The sequence below is a fragment of the Mytilus edulis genome, chromosome 2, assembly GCF_963676685.1.
Source record: "Mytilus edulis chromosome 2, xbMytEdul2.2, whole genome shotgun sequence".
NCBI classification, from domain to species: Eukaryota; Metazoa; Mollusca; class Bivalvia; order Mytilida; family Mytilidae; genus Mytilus; species Mytilus edulis.
In genome coordinates this window covers 52,930,004-52,950,051 of record NC_092345.1, presented here as the reverse complement: position 1 = coordinate 52,950,051, position 20,048 = coordinate 52,930,004, and the positions used below count along the sequence as shown (strand labels likewise).

The following is a 20,048-nucleotide window of genomic DNA, read 5'->3' as shown; positions in this document are numbered from 1 at the left end:
TGTTTAATTTTTTTGCAGGAATGGATTCCTACTGTTGTGATGAAACAAGCAGCATTCCATGCAATGGCAGAATTTTACCAGAGTTGTGTCTGTAAAGAGGCAAGAAGTTATGGAGAACAAATAGCAAGACTTCAGGTATTGAAAAATAATTGACTCTTTATATTAAAAAAAAAAAAAAATTGACTGGTGAAAAATAATGTCTATCCAATTCTTGAACCAATGCATATATTATATCATAAACTTAGTCTTCTGTGTTCTATTTTATAATTTTCTACGCATTCATATCGTATAATCGTCAAAAACAAATTCTCTCAGTCTGTTATGACTTGAAAATATGGCAGCTAATTAATTGTTGTGTTTTGAAGCTGTAGTAATCAATCAACAAAGAAGCATGGATATTTAGCACGTGTTTAACATGTACAATAAGACAGATCCCTGCGAAAAAAAAGTATGTGTACATAAGTTTTATAATAAAAGCTAGACATTTAGTTATAAAAAGCATGCACATATGTTTTTCAATTTGAAGTTTCATATTACTTTAAACATTATATTAGTGGTTCACCTGTCCCCTCAAAATCAACAAAAATTTGTATCTCACTAATAATAAGGAATATTGTAGAAAGTGACATTCTTATAAAGATAATTTATTATCTTATAGAATACTATTTAGACTTAATAGTACTATTTAGGCTAACGTAGAAATGAGGCATACTTTAAATTATTATTTTAAATTCTATTCTAGCATGCCAATGATTTAATGGCTGCATCAAGTCAGAGAGGAGGAACAACTTTCAATTTTAGAAATGAACAAGGAAAAATCCAGAGAGAGCTGCAGTCAGCAAAGAAAGACAATGATTTTATTTATCATGATAAAGTTCCTGATGTGAAAACATTAGATCCAATTGGGAAAGCACAAATTGCTAAGCCTTCACCACTTCCTACAAAAGAGTTTAGTGATAAATTTCAAGGTATTATCCTAAAAATTGTGATTCTCTTCATTTTGATACCTCATAAACAATGTCTTGAAAAAAACGTAAAATTTTAATGAACGTAAAATTTTAATGAAAACTTTAAAGTTTTCACAGTTCAACAATTGCAACTTAACATAAATAAGATTATTTAGAAGCACCATACACTGTATGTCAAACCACATCTTCTTATAATTCCATCAAACAATGTTTAGAAAATAAAATATTCTTTATGATTGAACCTAATCTAATTAGCTTTAATATATACTTGTACTTTTAGAATTATCATATATTTTCAGACTTGTTTTCAAAACTGGTTCCAATACCTGTATACGATGCCCTTAATGCATTTGAGAACAGGAAGAACACAATTATTAGTGGGGAAATAGGTCGCCTAAGAGAAGCGTCAACTTTAATGAATAGGTAAGTCATAAGTTAAGTAATACTACTGTAATACAACTTATTTTCGCGGATATCCTTTGTTCACTTCGTGGCTTATTAATTTTGCGATTTTCTAATTTACTTGATGTAGTTTAAAATTGAGAAAGATCCAAGTTTTACATATTTGTGACAATTTATATTTGTGTTATTTTTCTACTCACGAAAGTCGTGAAAACAAATGGTTCTCGAAATAAGTTGGTTTACAGTAATAGACACTGTGTATTGAAAAAGCTTTATTAAATTAAAAAAAAAAGAGTTAAGGTATGACACTAGATAACTAACCACTACAGGCCAAAATAACGTAGATGGTATCAACTGTAGATGACAAGCGAAACCCCTACTGCATAGCAAGCTATATAAGGTCTTGACATAAAAGAACCATAACTATTCCAATGAGAAAATCAATGGCCTAAATTATTTGCAAAACAACAAACGAAAAATAAATAAGATTTATAGTAGCAAACGACAACTACTATATTACAGGCTCCTGACGGGACAGGCACATACAGAAGCTGGTTGGGTTTAAGATGTTAGTCAATTACCAACCCTCCACTTTACCTGTAATAGTGGTGACCCATGCAACAGCATGCCACCAGGTTTAACTGTATGAAACAGTAAAAGATAACTGCAGTCTTCAAATCCAATTTTCGGTCACATAGTTTCTAAGTGTTCTGTTTGAAAGCATTACATGAAAAAAAGGGCAAATTTTATAAGAGAAAGACTTCAGTCAACATGCTAGAAGTTGAGGAATTTTATGCCATGTGCCCAAACTTGCAAATTGGTGTTGTACTAATTTATTCTATAATAGCAAGAAAATGTGAAAACTTGTTTCTTAAAACAATGTATGGATTATTATTAAAAAAAAAAAAAGGAATAGAAAAAAAACAGATATTTAAAACCCTAAAAATGAGGTGCCCCAAAGAAGTAAGAAATGATATCCTATAATATTCCTAAAATTAAAATGAAGTAGCCTATTGTTATGATTTTGAATCTACCCCTAAATTTGAAAACATGAGTGTATTGTTATGATTTTATATTTGACAGTGTGTTAGCTTCATTAAATCTACCCCGAAAGCTGAACAAGGTAGTGTATTGTTATGATTTTATATTTGACAGTGTGTTAGCTTCATTAAATCTACCAGCAGCAATAGAGGATGTATCTGGCAGTAACAAAGTTCCACAGTCAGTCTTAGATAAGGCCAAACAAGTACAAGACCAAGGAGGAATGCAACATCTAGACAAGTTAATTAATGATTTACCAGAATTGCTGTGTAGAAATAGAGAAATTTTAGATGATGTAAGTAAGACCAATTGGGAGTTTGTGTGACATGGAACCAGGGTTATATAGTAAAAATCTATGGACTAGGTTTTGAGTAGCCCTTTTGAAGATAATTTTAAGAAACTTTTCCACAGATTTATTCTTATGGTGAATTATTAAATTGCTGTTTCTTTATTAAGCTTCATGGTTACTGTGGATTCATTTATTTTTCGGGGGTACTAACTTTCGTGGTTTGAGGAAAATTTGCATATTCATTGGTTTTGGAAAAGTCTGCATACATTCCTTTAGAAAATTTGTAATATGTTGAACATTTGTATTCATGGTTCTCCTGTACACATGAAATCCAGAAAAATTTAGTATCTAACAAATGTTAATGAATTCACAGTAGTTGTTTTTGCCCAAGTGTTTTGGGCCAATACAGCTGCATTAAAAAATTATACAGGGACCAAAACAGCTGATTGGGAATTATACATGGGCCAAAACAGAAACAGTCAGTTCACAACACTTTTATCAAATGATATTAATTGTTTCTGTCAGATTATTAAACATTTTGTTATTTCAGTGCATTTAACAACTAGATGATGAAGTATTTTGTAATTTCAGTGCATTAAACACCTAGATGATGAAGTGTTTTGTTATTTCAGTGCATTAAACACCTAGATGATGAAGTATTTTGTTATTTCAGTGCATTAAACACCTAGATGATGAAGTATTTTGTTATTTCAGTGCATTAAACACCTAGATGATGAAGTATTTTGTTATTTCAGTGCAGTAAACACCTAGATGATGAAGTATTTTGTTATTTCAGTGCAGTAAACAACTAAATGATGAAGTATTTTGTTATTTCAGTGCAGTAAACACCTAGATGATGAAGTATTTTGTTATTTCAGTGCAGTAAACAACTAAATGATGAAGTATTTTGTTATTTCAGTGCATTAAACACCTAGATGATGAAGTATTTTGTTATTTCAGTGCATTAAACATCTAGATGATGAAGTGCATTAAACACCTAGATGATGAAGTATTTTGTTATTTCAGTGCATTAAACACCTAGATGATGCAGTATTTTGTTATTTCAGTGCATTAAACACCTAGATGATGAAGTATTTTGTTATTTCAGTGCATTAAACACCTAGATGATGAAGTATTTTGTTATTTCAGTGCATTAAACACCTAGATGATGAAGTATTTTGTTATTTCAGTGCATTAAACACCTAGATGATGAAGTATTTTGTTATTTCAGTGCATTAAACAACTAGATGATGAAGTATTTTGTTATTTCAGTGCATTAAACAACTAGATGATGAAGAACTGTCAGATAAACAGTTAAGAGACCAGTTTAAAGAAAGATGGAGCAGGACTCCATCAGACAAACTAACCAAACCGATGAAAGATGAATGTATGAAATACAAACATATATTAGATACTGCCATTGGAGCGGACAAAGTTGTACAAGAGAAATATGCTTCCCATAAGAGTGCAATTGCTTTGTTGTCAAAACCCTCAGTAAGTTGATAACATATTAACTAATCTTTGTTGGACAGCTTTAGGAAATGAACAAGGGTTTTATATGGTTTTATATGTTGTTTTTAGGAAATTATTGAAGCAATTTACCATAGTATAAAGCTAGTGCAGGTATATTATAAAGGATATACTGATTAGTGCCATTGATATGTTAACCAAACTGACAAGGAAAGGTCATCACTAATTGAAAGTCAATAACTTTTGGTTGAAATAACATTGAATTATCCTATTTCCATGGCAACTTTTATTTTTCCACACCCTACAGTCAAAGTTCATGGACTTTTTGAATAGTTTACATGCTGTTACAGGGAGGTACTAAGGGGCATCAGTGGTCAAGTGGTCTAAGTAATTCTATTACTGTAATCACTAGCAAGTCAACACTGAGGTTAGGAGTTCAAACCTTGCTCATGTGTGTGCACTCGTTTCCAATCTTAATTGACAAGAATTAACAGTTTTCCTATAGAAGGTCAGTGGTTTTCTCCCATTACTTTTGCGTCTTTCGCCCATAAAAACTTACCACCATAAAATAGCCCAAAAGTGGCATTAAAAAGTGGCATTAAAACACCAACAATAAATCAATCCCGTAAGTACTAATGGTTGGTCAAAGATATACATTAATCAGTTGTATGAGCATTGTATATAATTAGCACAGCTCATTTCCTTGGAGATTATTTTTACCATGCTCCCTTAGCCAGTGTCCATAGACTTTGAAGCATGCTTATCTAGATAACATGTTAAAATTTGCCATTTTAGATTCAATGTTTGCATTATACTATATATATTAAAATCAAAAACTTTCACGAAAAATATCTTTGTCAGCCATTTATGTTTGTTCTCAGATCGTCTCTGGTGACTTTACCAAAGAAAGGCACAAAAGAATTTATAACTTAAAATTCACAAAAAAAATATAAAATATCAAATTGTTTTGTCCATTATTTTATGACATTGTTGTCTCTTGTACATCCAGGCTCCTTTAAATTATTTTCATTATATCAATTCAAAGGACCAAAACACAGATTATATCTTATGCTACTACTAAAGTGTAAATTGTGAACATGCTGTTATAAAGGAGTTCGTTTTGAATACATGCAAGAAGTGGTATGAGTGCCAATGAGAAAACTCTCCATCAAAGTCACTATTTGAAAAAAGTTAACCATTATAGGTCAAAGTATTGCCTTCAACACAAAGCTTTGTCTCACATCCAACACCAAACTATAATGGGCCCCAAAAAATGAGTGTTAAACCATTCAAACAGGAAAAGCTACAGTCTAATCTATATAAAAAAGAAGAAACACTTATGATCACATCAACAAACAACAACCACTGAACTTCAGGTTTCTAAATTTTGACAGTTGCAAACAAATTCAGTGGGTTTAAACATTTAAATAGTAGCCAATCATCACCAAACCTGAAACAATATTGTAACATCACAACATACAAAGACACACTATAAAAAATCAATTGAAATCGCTCCACTCAATCAAAAACATATTAACAAAAACAAGTGAACTGAAAGAATAAGTTTGTGTATTTTTTAAGTCTATTTTTATACGATACTGATGTCAGAAAACTTTGCACATTTTGTTGTCATCCAGGCTGTTTCCACCAATATCATAGTTTAATATGAAATATAAGTAAACTGAATATATATTAAGACTTAAATTAAATTTAACATTGTAGGCTGAAATAGAGAAAGGGATACCAAGTGCTGGATCATCTGGTGGACTACAGAACAATAGTGCTGTACAACAACTTAAAAAAATGATGGAAGAAGTAGCGACAATCAAGGCAGAACGGGAGGTTATAGAAACAGAAATAAAAGATGTTACATTTGATATGTGTAAGTATATCAGTTAATAAACTATGATGAAAATAATGGTAGGGCAAAGATTTGTTCTAATAACAGCCCTTTCCAATGAAGGATAAATTTCTTTTGCAATTTTCATTTTATTATTTTATCCGATGATAAAATACTGTTTGTGTTTTTTTTCTGGAATCCTTAAAATTGTTCTGATGATTTTATTGACAGTTTTTGGTCCTGCACAAGCAATGCTGTGTATCAATGGTTACCAGTAGAAAAACTTAGTTTCAAGCAAAGATTTTCACTATCTATTCTTTACAACTTAACGGGATATGCAATGTTAGAATTATAAAAATTTCATAGCTTGGATTTCAAATATTTTTGTGAAAATTTTATATATAATTTAAGAATCTTTTTAATTTGAAAAAAAGTTCAATTTTATTAATATCTTACTTTCTTTGCCCTCTTTCTTTCAGCAAGCAAGTTTTTCAGTGCAATGGCTTCAGATGGTTTAATTGATGAAGAATCTTTATCTGTTGGAGAACTTGACAGAATGTATGGTCCACTTAGAGAACAAGTGAATGATAGTATACAGAGACAAGAAATGTTAATGGGAAGAGTACAGGTAGGTTGATCAAAGAAATTATTTATTAATTGTTTGGATAATTATACCCCCGCTTTAAAAAAGGAGGGGGTATACTGTTTTACCTCTGTCTGTCCTTCCGTCAGACAGTCAGTCCGTCCGTCCATCCGTCCCATGAATATTTACGACGCATTTTTCTCAGGAACTACAATACAAGGATTTCTGAAATTTGGTTTCAGGGTTTATCTAAGTCAGCTATACCGTTTGATGCGTTTTCAGATTGATCACTTGACAACTTCCTGTTTACCAAACACTTGTATGATTTTGCACATGATAGCCAAGTTGAAAATTTTCGTCACATTTTTCTCAGGAACATACAAGGATTTCTGAAATTTGGTTTCAGGATTTATATAAGTCAGCTATACCGTGTGATGCGTTTTCAGATTCATCACTCGACAACTTCCTGTTTACCGAACACTTACATATTTTTACACTATTAATATTATCCACTTGCGGCGGGGGTTTCATCAGTGAGCAGTAGCTCGCAGTTTCACTTGTTTTAAATTTATATTAGTAAGTATCTATACACATGTTATAGGTCAAATCAACCTATTTATTGCTTGAGACATTCCAACACCTAAAACAACAAAATTGATAGTAATAATGTTACTGAAAAATAAAAAAAAGTCTCCAACATTAAAAAAAACCATAACACAAATGATACTTAAACAAGAAAATGAAACACAAATACTCGTGTAGCTGTAAACTTGCACAATACACAAACATAATATAGACTGTACCAAGTATAAAAGACGAGTACTATTACAGCGAAGCTCGAACCCCATATTGAATTTACTGACCCCGTATATATCATATTTGGTCACTAGCACACTATGTAACAATTTTTTCTTACCAACTATCTTTGTTTGTTGAATTAAGACTAGAGTTGTCTCATTTGCTATCATAACACATCTTCTTATTTCTATATTAAATTGTTCAATTTTTAGAACCTTCTTTAGTTAGTCTGCACTAAAAAACTAATGTAAACAAAAACTATTTATTATCAGCAACCTTGATATAACATTATTAAACAGAACTTTCAATACTTTTAAATAATCAAACAGTGCAAAACTCATAACTCCACTACTAACTGTGTATTGAAATAAGCCCTGCCTCCCTACTAACCTAATATCGATTATACACGGTCTCCACACGGAAGCTTTTAAGAATGGTATTCCTAGAAATGTATAGTAGGTAAGATAAATATTTCATATGCAATTTATATTTTTTTTTTTTATTCAGAACACAAATACAGAGTTCTGTCAAGCAAAGGCATCCAATCAGGGAGCAGCACAAAGAGAACAAGTATTAAAAGATCTGGCTGCTGGATTTGACATGTATATGGAATTGAAGAGCAATTTAGAGGAGGGAACAAAGGTATGTTAATCAAGTTTTCAAATTCATTGTTTCTACTGGCCTATCTCTCACTGGAAATTTACAATTGAATTTTCTTGTCAATACATGATTGAGGTACCAAGAAAAAAAGTCTGCTGGTCTCTATAATTGATTCTTATTGAGTGTTGTAAGCCTGAGACAAAAGTTACATGCCTCAGAACTGCACACAAATTATTATTCAGAAAGTCATTTGTTATAAAGTTGTTTACAAATATTAAAATTATATGCCAATTGTTCTTGAAAATTAAAAAGGAAAAATGTATTCATTTGAGGACAAGTTATTCAGAAAAAACATGTATCTATTAAAACGATTAATTATTTTGCCAAGTTTGATTGTTGATTCCATAAAAATCCAAATAGATAAAAACAAATAGAAATCAATTTAAGTATAAAATTGTCTAGGATTTAAAGTTACAAAGCACTAATTTTACTGCTTTGAAATACCTTTAATTGTATTCATAATAAAAACCAAATCGACATGGAAATCTCTTAAATTTTATTGTACTGTTATTATTTGTTTAATAAAATATTCCATATTTAAGTAATCTTATATTGCTTGTTTTACAGTTTTACAATGACTTGACACCATTGTTAGTGAAATTACAGAACAAAATCTCAGATTTCTGTTTTGCTCGTAAAACAGAGAAAGATGAACTGATGTCTGATTTACAGAAGAAAATTGCAAGTCAGCCAACTGGACCTGCTCCTAAGGCTCCAAGTTATCAGAGCCCACCAGGTAAAAATCATAGAGTAATGGGAACCTGTTTACTTATCCAGCTCTAAGTTACTGCTATACAGTGATTTTGTTTTACTTAGTGATAGTAGGGTAACATGTAAGAATCAAATAAGGTCATCAAGGTGTTATATGTGAAAAAAAATAAAAGAATTTGTTTTTGCTGATTTATAATACCATTTAGATAATAATGAATAATAACCAGACAGTAACATGGGGCTTAACTATGGAAAATATTACTTGATGTTATTAAGCTGCAGGGTATCTTTTCCAAATTAAGTATAAAAATCACAACAAAATATGATTTAAATTATTTTCCCAGAGTACAATATTTTTAGACAGAAGGAATTTCTGCCTCTTATTTTATTCATTTAGCTATTTTTTGGTTACATAGTTAGCTGTTGAACTATATGCAGTTTGGTGTGTTTTTGTTTGCTATTACATGTATTATACATTTCATGTATTTCATATATATTGTAAATAAGAGATTAATGTGTTGCTTATAATAAAAAAAAAAATACTTTATAAATCCTCACAACAATGTTAAATTCGGAAATAGTTTGCAGACTAAGGCATTTTGTTTAATCTCCACAAATCTAGAGCACATAGTATATGATGATGCTTTGCACTAGACCCTCATCAAAAGTCAGATGTATAACTTGCTAGATTGAAATGGAACATTTCAGACATATCACCTTATGTAGACACCCTATTCTGTCTCTGAGTTAATCAGTCTTTGCTTCTACTCTTAAATAGTGTATACTGTTGTGTTTAGGGGATAAGCAACAACCTTAAATTTTGAATCAGCTGGGTCACAAACCTTCTCAAGAACAATGAGGGTTATCTTTTTATGCCCAACATACGATAGTAGAGGGGCATTATGTTTTCTGGTCTGTGCCTCCGTTCGTCCGTCCGTCCGTCTGTGCCTCCGTTCATCCATCCGCTTCAGGTTCAAGTTTTTGAAGAAGTTGAAGTCCAATCAACTTGAAACTTAGTACACTTGTTCCCCATGATTTTGGTCAAGGTAGTTTTTGATGAAGTTAAAGTTACATCAACTTGAAACTTAGTACACATGTTCCCTATGATATGATCTTTCTAATTTTAATTCCAAATTAAAGTTTTGACCCCAATTTCACGGTCCACTGAACATAGAAAATGATAGTGCGAGTGGGGGAGTGTACTATGGACACATTCTTGTTAAACAGTATATTTGAGTGTTGTACACATTTTGATAATTTAAAAAGATAAATAGACACTTTCATAAGAATTACCCTGTAAAACATATACTTATGTACAAAAGTCAAAATGTTTTAGGAAACAAGAGATTGCATATTACATAAAAGATGTATGCTTCATTAAGAACTTGATTTAGATTCCTTTTAAAATTATTACTTTTTTCGTATCTTCAATTAAAGTAATGCTGTTTTGTATGAACATTTTATATTCGCAATTATCATATTATGCACACATTAATTTCTGATTAACATTTCATTTAACTTAGATATGTATTGTTTTATCATTTTAATCATTCAACTATGGTAATGTGTTTTTTTCACTGTTTTACTCTTGCACTATCAGAAATGTGGTACACTTATATTTTCTGTAGTTTTGTGTACACAGCTTTGTAACCTTCTTTATTTGCATTGGTGTTGTATAGAGTCCACACAGAGTAGAGTTCCACCACCGAGGCCACCTCCTCCATCTTATACTTCTGCACCAGGACCAGCACCCGGCTATGCCCCACCAAATCAGCCACAGGGTTAGTTTTCTTTTCCAAGTTTGAATGAACTGATCAGTTATGTTCACAGACAATTGTCAATCACATGAAGAAAAAATCCAGAAAATTTATTTTTATTTCTGCAGGGTAGAGTTGATTTATGATCATAATTAATAATACTTTTCTTGGAGGTCTTGGGTATAGATTATTCACAAATTTCATTGTTAAATAAAAACACATTTCCTTGTCTACAGAAATGGGAAAAACCATTAAGTCAAGTATCCAGAGATGTACAACTTTTCCTCAGTCCAGTCATATAATCTCACAAATGAAATGAATCAAGTCTTAAATTTTAAATGAATACATATTGCGTTTTTTATACGACCGCAAAAATTTTAATTTTTGTCGTATATTGCTATCACGTTGGCGGCGGCGGCGTCGTAGGCGTCGTCGTCATCGTCGTCGTCCGAATACTTTTAGTTTTCGTACTCTAACTTTAGTAAAAGTGAATAGAAATCTATGAAATTTTAACACAAGGTTTATTACCACAAAAGGAAGGTTGGGATTGATTTTGGGAGTTTTGGTTCTAACAGTTTAGGAATTAGGGGCCAAAAAAGGGCCCAATTAAGCATTATTCTAGAAATCAATGAAATTTAAACACAAGGTTTATGACCACAAAAGGAAGGTTGGTATCGATTTTGGGAGTTAAGGTCTGAACAGTTTAGGAATTAGGGGCCAAAAAGGGGCCCAAGTAAGCATTATTCTTGGTTTTCGCACCATAACTTTAGTTTAAGTAAATAGAAATCTATGAACTTTAGTTTGATTTTGACAAAAATTGAATCCTTGGGGTTCTTTGATATGCTGAATCTAAAAATATACTAAGATTTTTTATTATTGGCCCAGTTTTCAAGTTGGTCCAAATCGGGTCCAAATTAAACTTTGTTTGATTTCATCAAAAATTGAAAAATTGGGGTTCTTTGATATGCCAAAAAAGTATTTTAAGTTCATTAGACCACATTCATTCTGTGTGAGAAACCTATGCTGTGTCAACTATTTAATCACAATCCAAATTTAGAGCTGAATCCAGCTTGAATGATGTGTCCATACTTGCCCCAACCGTTCAGGGTTCAACCTCTGCGGTCGTATAAAGCTGCGCCCTGCGGAGCATCTGGTTAAGAAATTAAAATCATGATTTGATTATTGTATTTGGTATATAAAGAACACAAAAAAAACACTTTTTGATTTAAAAAAAATGTTCAGATGAATAATTAAAGCTAGACATGCTTGTTATGTATATATTTGTTTAGGGGTCAGCTGAGGGACGCCTCTGGGTGTGGGAATTTCTCGCTACATTGAAGACCTGTTGGTGACCTTCTGCTGTTGTTTTTTCTATGGTCGGGTTGTTGTCTCTTTGACACATTCCCCATTTCCATTTTCAATTTTATTGATTTCAATAAACACTTTTTCAATTTCATTCCACAAGAAATTCATGTTAAAGTTGGTGTAAACTTCCAAATGAAGAAAAGTTGATGTAGAGGCTTATTTACTAGTGTATATTAATAAAAGTAATCATTTATAATGTTTACCATATCATTGTTTGATAGAAAAAACAAACACTTTCTGGATTAACCTGCTAAACTTGTTTTCAGCTGAGACTAATATCTCTTAGTATAAGTAAATAGAAATCAATAAACTTTTAACACAATGTTTGTAATCACAAAAGGAAGGTTGGGATTGATTTTGGGGGTTATGGTCCCAACAATTTAGAAATTAGAAGCCCAAAACAAGTATTTATCTAGTTTCAGGACAATAAGTGTTTCAATTGCTCTGATATTGTACTACAATGTTCAAAATATAAAGTAGAAGGTTGAAATTTATTGTAAGGGTTATGGGGCAAACAGTCTAGGAATTGAGGGCCAAAAAGGGGCCAAAAACAAGCATTTTTGTAGTTTCGGGACAATAACTTATGTATAACTGTATGTATCTCTCTGACATTGTACCACAAGGTTCCATATAACAAAGGGAAGGCTTTGATTTAGTTTGGGGTTAATATCCCTGAACATTTAGGAATTAGGGGCCGAAAAGAAGCATTTTTCTTGATTACAGGCAATAACTTGGGTTTAAGTGAATGAATCTCTCTGAAATTATCTCTGAAATTATGCTACAAGGTTTCTTACTTCAAAGGAAAGGCTGGAATTGAGTTTTTGGGTTCTTGCTCCAATATGGGAGGGGGTTTCTAAAAGTGAGGGGCCAAAAAAGGGGCCCAAATAAGCATTTTTGTAGTTATCAGTCAATAACTTGTGTATAAGTGTATAAATCTCCATGAAGTTATACCACAAGTTTCCATACAACAAAGGGATGGTTATTGGGGTTATGGCTCTAATCATTAAGCAATTAGCGGCAAAACAGGGGGAAAACAGGTTTTTCTGTTTAAAGGACAATTTAGACAATTTAAAAGCCGTGTAAGGGAGGTAATGCAATCAAAATTTAAAGAATACTGTTATATATATGTTTGATTACTTGATTACCTCCCTTACACTGCTTGTTTTCTAAAGTTAAAAGAAGAAATCAGTATTGTGGAATAGATTTGTTAGATCTTTGACCACATTTATATTGTGACAAAAACCTATATTATGTAAAAAATTTGATCACAATTCAAATTCAGACAGTATCAAGCTTGAATATTGTGACCAAATTTGCCCCAACTGTTCAGGGTTTGACCACTGCATTCATATAATGCTGTGCCCTGTGGAGCACCTTTTTTGTGTAAACATCCTGGCAAATTTTATATCATAGTTTAAGTCTTTATCATCCTCTGAAACAAATTATTTTTTGTCTAATCATACATACATGTAAGATTTGCTATAAGAAGACAAACTTGAATTTTAAACTAATATGGTAGAAGCGCCAAAAAAAAATAAATAATGAGTCACATACAGGTAAAAAAAAAAAAAAAAACTGTAAAAAAGAATGGCACTAAAAGAGAAGTACATTGGATAGTATGATTCTGCTATAAGGTTAATGATCTTATCCATACTAATACTGGTTCTGGAAAACACAATAGATTGAAAAAAATACCAAAAGAAGAACGACCTAACAACATGAATCAACAAGACATTACACTGAAAGTTGAATCGACAAGACATTACACTGAAAGTTGAATCGACATTAAACTGAAAGTTGAATCGACAAGACATTACACTGAAAGTTGAATCGACAAGACATTACACTGAAAGTTGAATCGACATTAAACTGAAAGTTGAATCGACAAGACATTACACTGAAAGTTGAATCGACAAGACATTACACTGAAAGTTGAATCGACAAGACATTACACTGAAAGTTAAATGACTGAGCAACAAAAACCTACAAAAAACTGGGATTAAACCTGTGTGCTCTTGAAAGTTCTGCTTCACTTTTAGCATCCATTTTGTTGCTTAAAATAAGTAAAAATGTGATGATAAGTTACATTTACTGATATCATAAATGAAGAAATATGAGCCTTATGAGTAAAGCAAATTGTATGCTTGGTAATAAAATAGGAAAAGCATAAATAACACGTCTTGGGTCAGAATTTTTCACAACACTAGGAAACTTGTAGCCTTCGGTTCAGGATGGCCTACAATAAACCCATCTGAACTTTAAGGAATTACTGTCTAAATCTTTAAAAGCACACACCCAGATCATAAAAAAAAAAGAGTAAGAAATGTGCTAAGAAACAAGAAAAGACTCAAAATAAACAAATGAGTAACACATATATAGAAAATAAACAGATAGAAACACATACATAAAAACAGTGTTATTGTTGTATATAAGAATAGTAATGACACTAAGTAGAATAGGGATGCACATTAACACTAACATATTAAATAAATTCAATGTAATTAATCCTCTACTTTGATATACTTTTTTTTTTTTAAATAATGTTCATTATTGATTTCATTAGTGTGACTGCAGTAATTATATTGAGTTATGCCAGAATTGTTAAAATCATTAGTGTGACTGCAGTAATTATATTGAGTTATGCCAGAATTGTTAAAATCATTTACTTTCATAATAAATAGTTAATTGTGATTTTTTAATTTTCTTAACCTGATTTTGTACATAAGCATGATTTTATGTATTGTTTATTATTCTGGAGACAGTGGCAGAGCAACCTAAACATGTCGATCTCAATAAATTATGTTGTTGTTATAGGACCTTCTCCAAATAGTTAATTTGTAGCCTTCTAAAAATAGTTAATTTGTAGAAGACTTATAAAAAAGAAGATGTGGTATGATTGCCAATGAGACAACTATCCAAAAAAGACCAAAAAGAAGACTTAGTTTTTGATTATCTTAGAAAAAAGTCAAAGTGGTAGCTGTTACCATTGAAGAGTAATGCTATAAGAAAAGTTTATTATTTCACATTTTGATCAATATATTAAGATTTTACATATTTTGTTTATTTTGTAGCCAATGCTCCTCCTCCCCAACACGAACAGCAACCACCACAACAGAGCTATGGTAAGTAAAAAGTAGAATCACAAAAATACTGAACTCAAAAATTCAAAACAAAAAAGTCCCTACTCAAATGGCAAAATCAAAAGCTCAAACACATCAAGAGAAGGGATAACAACAGACTACTGTCATATTCCTGACTTGGTACAGGCATTTTCTTATGTTAGCTTTAAAACTAGCTAAATTACAGTGTTTAGTTCATAAAAAAACATAGATTTTAGAACTATTTCAACATTTTCTTCAAATGGATGAAATTTTAAAGAGTACTGTAAAACACAGTGTAGATACTATTCTGTACGCTATCCGGAAGTCGCGATTTTCGAAGCGATGACTACCAACTGGCTAACAGGACGGTTTTGCCTACGGTGACTTTTCTCATCATTTGTTTACACCTATATCTATAAAGTGCTTTGAACATCTTCAAGGTATGTAAAGCATCATAAATATGTGTAACTTTAACAAAAACATGCAGTAGAATATAAAATATACGTGTGCATCATACCAACTTCATAGAAAAAAGTGAAATCGATGGACAATTTTGCTCTCGTAGTACAAAACAAATAACCTTTTATTGCAAATATTTGCATCAGTTTAAAGTTCAATATATACTGTTTCAATATTCGTTTCGTATTTAAGTAGAACATTCGTATTTCCCATAAAAAATATGTTTTCCTTGAGGATACCAAAATAAATTACTGTACGATCAGTCCATAACTGACTGTATTCTAGTAGCGATTTCAAATTTTTTTACTGTATGACCAGTCGTGATTTTGAAGAAAAAACAAAGGCAATTTGAAGGTATCTACGTATTTATATGATATTATGAACTGTCCAGGGAACTTTAAAGTGTAAAATCGTTCATCAGACAATATAAATATAGATATGATGATTTTTGTAGACTGAAAAATAATTGTATTTTTGTTCCGTCAGTCTTGTTTAAAATAAAACGCCTAAAAAGCAATACTTGATTTGCTTGTGGACTTTGTAATAGTGTATAGTTGCAGTTATCTTTTTAGCTATAACATTTTAAAAGACTATTTACACCGTCCGCCGAAACATTCAGGTTAAAAGTTGATATTAGTCGACCCTGAGAAAAACTTTGGGATGGGGTGAAAAGGAGGCACATTGTTAATATCTACTGACTTTGTTATTTGAAAATTGTTAATGAAATGAACATGTTAAATTCAAATCAATATAGAATCATATTCAAAACAGTGTGGTCCTGGCCATTGATTGACGACCTAAATTATCCCATTGACTGGGACAGATCAAGTGAACGTTTGTCGGTAACGACCATTGCTCACTTCTTACTTATTATATAATTTAAACTGTGGGGTCACCATAGGTTCTTAACGCCTTTAATAATAAAATAATTCGAAAAATTATTCAGGAATAACCTTTATGTTTTGATTTATATTATTGATATAAATCAACACATCGTATTATTCCGGATTAGTTTTTCGAATTACTTTATTTAGGTGTTGAGAACCTTATGTGACCCCACAGATTCAGTGTCTTTAACAAGTACATAGTGAGCAGTGATTGTTACCAACAAACGTTCACCTAATCTGTCCCAGTCAATGGGATAATTTAGGTCGTCAATCAATGGTCGTAAAAAAAAAGGCAGGATGAGTAACTTGGAAAAAAAAAAAGGCAGGATGACATTTGTTGTAAAAAAAGTCAGGATAAGCTAAGAAAAAAAGGCAGGACCGAATAGACTGAAAAATAAAAAGGCAGGATAGAGATTACAAATAAAAAAAAAGCAGGACACAATTTTTCATCCTAGCCCCCCCCCCCCCCCCCCCCTAAAAATCAAATGGTAGCTTCCTAAGTTATATCACTGCTTCACTGCGTTGTCGTTTTGAATATTTGTGATTTTGTCCTCATTTTTGTTCGATGTTGTTTGCTTTAAGTTTGGCATTTTATCGGTCTGGCGAGTACAGCTTATTTAAAAGGGATTTAAACGTTTTTGTTTTTTTTTCATATTTCAATTGTGCAGGGTTAAAAGGGTTGTTGGTGTGTATCGGTGTTTGTGTTGGTGTGTGTGTGTGTGTGGGTTAGATCTAACAAATACGTATTACCTCGCTGTATATAATTTATGGTCGTTGGTTTGTCTCATGTGAATTATTTTATTCAGGGAACATTTGAGACGCGGAGGGAAAGTTGTATAATTAAATTGGCAATCAATTGGCAATAATATTTCATCTTCTTTTTGAAGTAATATATGTAAATTTAAGTATTTACAACTCAATACAACATGCAGTGATTTGTTTAAAAACTTGAGGTATTGAGAAAAGAATTAACGAAAGTATTCTCCCGCCGCTTCTGAAGTCCATGTTTTGGAAAAAATACCCCCCCTCCCCCCCAAAAAAAACCAACTAAAATATAGGTGCAGAGTGGCATCATTTGATAAAGAATCTGAGAAAGTTTTATTAATAAAAGGTAAGTTTAGGAAAGTTGCGTATAGTGAATGGGTACCACCCAATAAGGTAGTGGAAAAGCCCTTATCACGGAAGGAGAAAACAGTGAGTTTTCTAAAAAAAAAATGAAAATAAGAGGTGCACAATTGAATTAAATGATAAAGAATCTAAAAAAGAGTCACAAAGTTAAGTGTCTGAAGGAATTTGTGGATATAAAATAGATACGCCCAATATAAAACTATGGCAAAGTCCGTATTTGAGATATAAAAACATGAAAAATATGTTCACCAAAAAATAGAAATAGAAGGTGCATATTTGCATTAATTGATTAAAAATGGAGCAATTCAGTTCAGAACTTTTATAATTGGTTTAGGAGGTGGTGTTGGAAAAACCTGATAGGTGCCCCATATAATGCATAGTCCGTATCTTATACAAAGAACCCCCATAAAAGATGTTTACTTTAATTCGAAATAGACGGTGCACAATACAGTCATTATAATTTATGATAAGGAAGCCGGGAAAGATTAATTAAGTCATATCAGTGACGGATAAAAAAAAAGGCGATCCGGCGGATTGAAACCCTTTTTAACTATCAATGCATTTGTATGGGAACATATATTTGGAATCCCCTTTTCTCCTGGATTGGACCCTCTCTCCATTTAAAAATGGCTGGAAACCCCATTGTATATTAAGTGGTAAATGAGGAGATGCACTTACAAAACCGGCCAAACATAGTATAACTGTCCAACGAACGAACGGAAAGACGGACTTCATTATCATTATAAACCCCCGCAGTGTTGTACAATTGGGTGTCACAGAAATAGCTCTACTCCCAAAACAAAGTGAAGTAACTGTGATCAATTATAGACTACAGTACGGCCTCGAATGTGTGTAAATACATGCATTTTTGTATTACAATTAAATCTGTGCGTTTGTACAATTTTAAGTATAACGGAGGACAATTCTGAAACTTATACATACAACAAACCTTCCTCTTGTTTTAACAACATTTAGTAAGTCGAGTACACCCTATTAAGCTAATAGATATAGCAAGATGTGGTGTGAGTGCCAATGAGACAACTCTCCATCCAAATAACAATTTAAAAATTAAACCATTATAGGTTAAAGTACGGCCTTCAATGTTTCATATAAGTTTTTTTCAGGATGTTAATTTATTGAAATATATTTGTGTTATTTCGAAAAATGACACCTTCTAAATGTATCGTAAATAACTTTGAAACCACTACTAGAATACAGTGAAATATAAAGATTTTAACAACATTTAACATCCTTATACTGAATGTAGTAAGTCGAGTACACCCTATTAAGCTAAACATGTTTCATATAAGTTTTCAGGATGTGAATTTATTGAAATATATTTGTGTTATTTAGAAAAATGACATCTTCTAAATGTATCGTAAATAACTTTGAAATCACTACTAGAATACAGTGAAATAACGACTGATCATACAGTTTCAAAATATACAAGCGAGACTGATCGTACAGTGAGAAATTCAAACAAGTGTTATTTTCTTATTTCTGGCTTCAAAGATCTGGTTGAAACTTTTACCACCACTTGAAATATATTTCATTTAGTTAATTAAGTCTGGTATTTACGTTAATTTGTACACTAAGAGGGTAAAAAGATTGTTTTTAGGTTCACAGACTGATTGTCCTTAGTGATGCACTTGAAAATCTATTGATTAAGACAGAGATACGAATAATGAATGTGCTAAATTTAATTCTAAACCATTTGAGAATATCGATGTCAGCTGAATTAATCATTCAGCAATGTACAGATGATCCACTTACCGTTAAATTCAGTATATCCATCAAATTTCACATACTATCCAAAAAGTTCTCGCTTCGAAAATCGCGACTTCCGGATAGCGTACAGAATAGTATCTACACTGTGTAAAAAGCATCTATTGCAACAGAATAACTGATATTCATTCGAACTCCAAATTGGATCTCCGTCAGAGTTTCAGGTAAGCTAAGTACCTGACTTTTATTGTGTTAAAAAAATAATTTAGTTCACAATTAAGTGAAATATGTTTGAAGCAGTTATTATATCTGGTATAAAAAAAAACATTCTCATTTTACCTAATATTTAAATGCTACATGTTTTACCGAAAAGATTTCAAACAAAGTGGAACAAATCCTGTGTGATTGAATTGTAAACCTTTTCCTAGATTATTTCTCATTAGGTATGCTCTTAGCCAAAGGTATGAAATGCAAAATTAAATGATCATGTAAATACTGTATGATATATTATACAAAAATTTCAATATTAATATATTGATAACACAAAAATCTTGAAAGCATACTAGCATTATTGAAAAAAAACTCTAATAAACTATTAAAGCATACTTACAACAAAAAAAACTGATACACAGTTTTAGAAATAAAAAAAAGTACATAAATTTACTAAATATACACCGCAAAATACAGGAAAACAAAAAGAAGGCAATAGAAGTGAGTACAATATCAAATATGCACCACATGCTTATATTTAGCACTACCTTTTATTGTCATCTGTGGCTTCATCATCATGTGTAAATTGTTACCCTTACCTTTCCCTTCAGCAATCACCAGAGATTAAAATTATGAATGAGAAGTTTGTACACA

At 31.6% G+C, this 20,048-nt stretch overlaps 1 protein-coding gene across 2 annotated transcripts in view; it reads left to right on the top strand.

Moving 5' to 3' along the window:
* LOC139510227 (programmed cell death 6-interacting protein-like) overlaps nt 1-20,048 on the top strand; it is a 47,280-nt gene that overhangs the window by 24,081 nt on the left and 3,151 nt on the right. Inside the window, exons 8-18 of one of the 2 annotated variants that reach the window (XM_071296703.1) lie at nt 19-135; nt 743-968; nt 1,268-1,391; nt 2,526-2,706; nt 3,973-4,194; nt 5,893-6,052; nt 6,490-6,638; nt 7,899-8,033; nt 8,619-8,787; nt 10,442-10,543; nt 14,956-15,006. In XM_071296703.1, coding sequence (XP_071152804.1) covers nt 19-135; nt 743-968; nt 1,268-1,391; nt 2,526-2,706; nt 3,973-4,194; nt 5,893-6,052; nt 6,490-6,638; nt 7,899-8,033; nt 8,619-8,787; nt 10,442-10,543; nt 14,956-15,006 — 1,636 coding nt within the window. The remainder of the gene's footprint in view (nt 1-18; nt 136-742; nt 969-1,267; nt 1,392-2,525; nt 2,707-3,972; nt 4,195-5,892; nt 6,053-6,489; nt 6,639-7,898; nt 8,034-8,618; nt 8,788-10,441; nt 10,544-14,955; nt 15,007-20,048) is intronic. The other variant, XM_071296704.1, reaches the window with a different exon arrangement.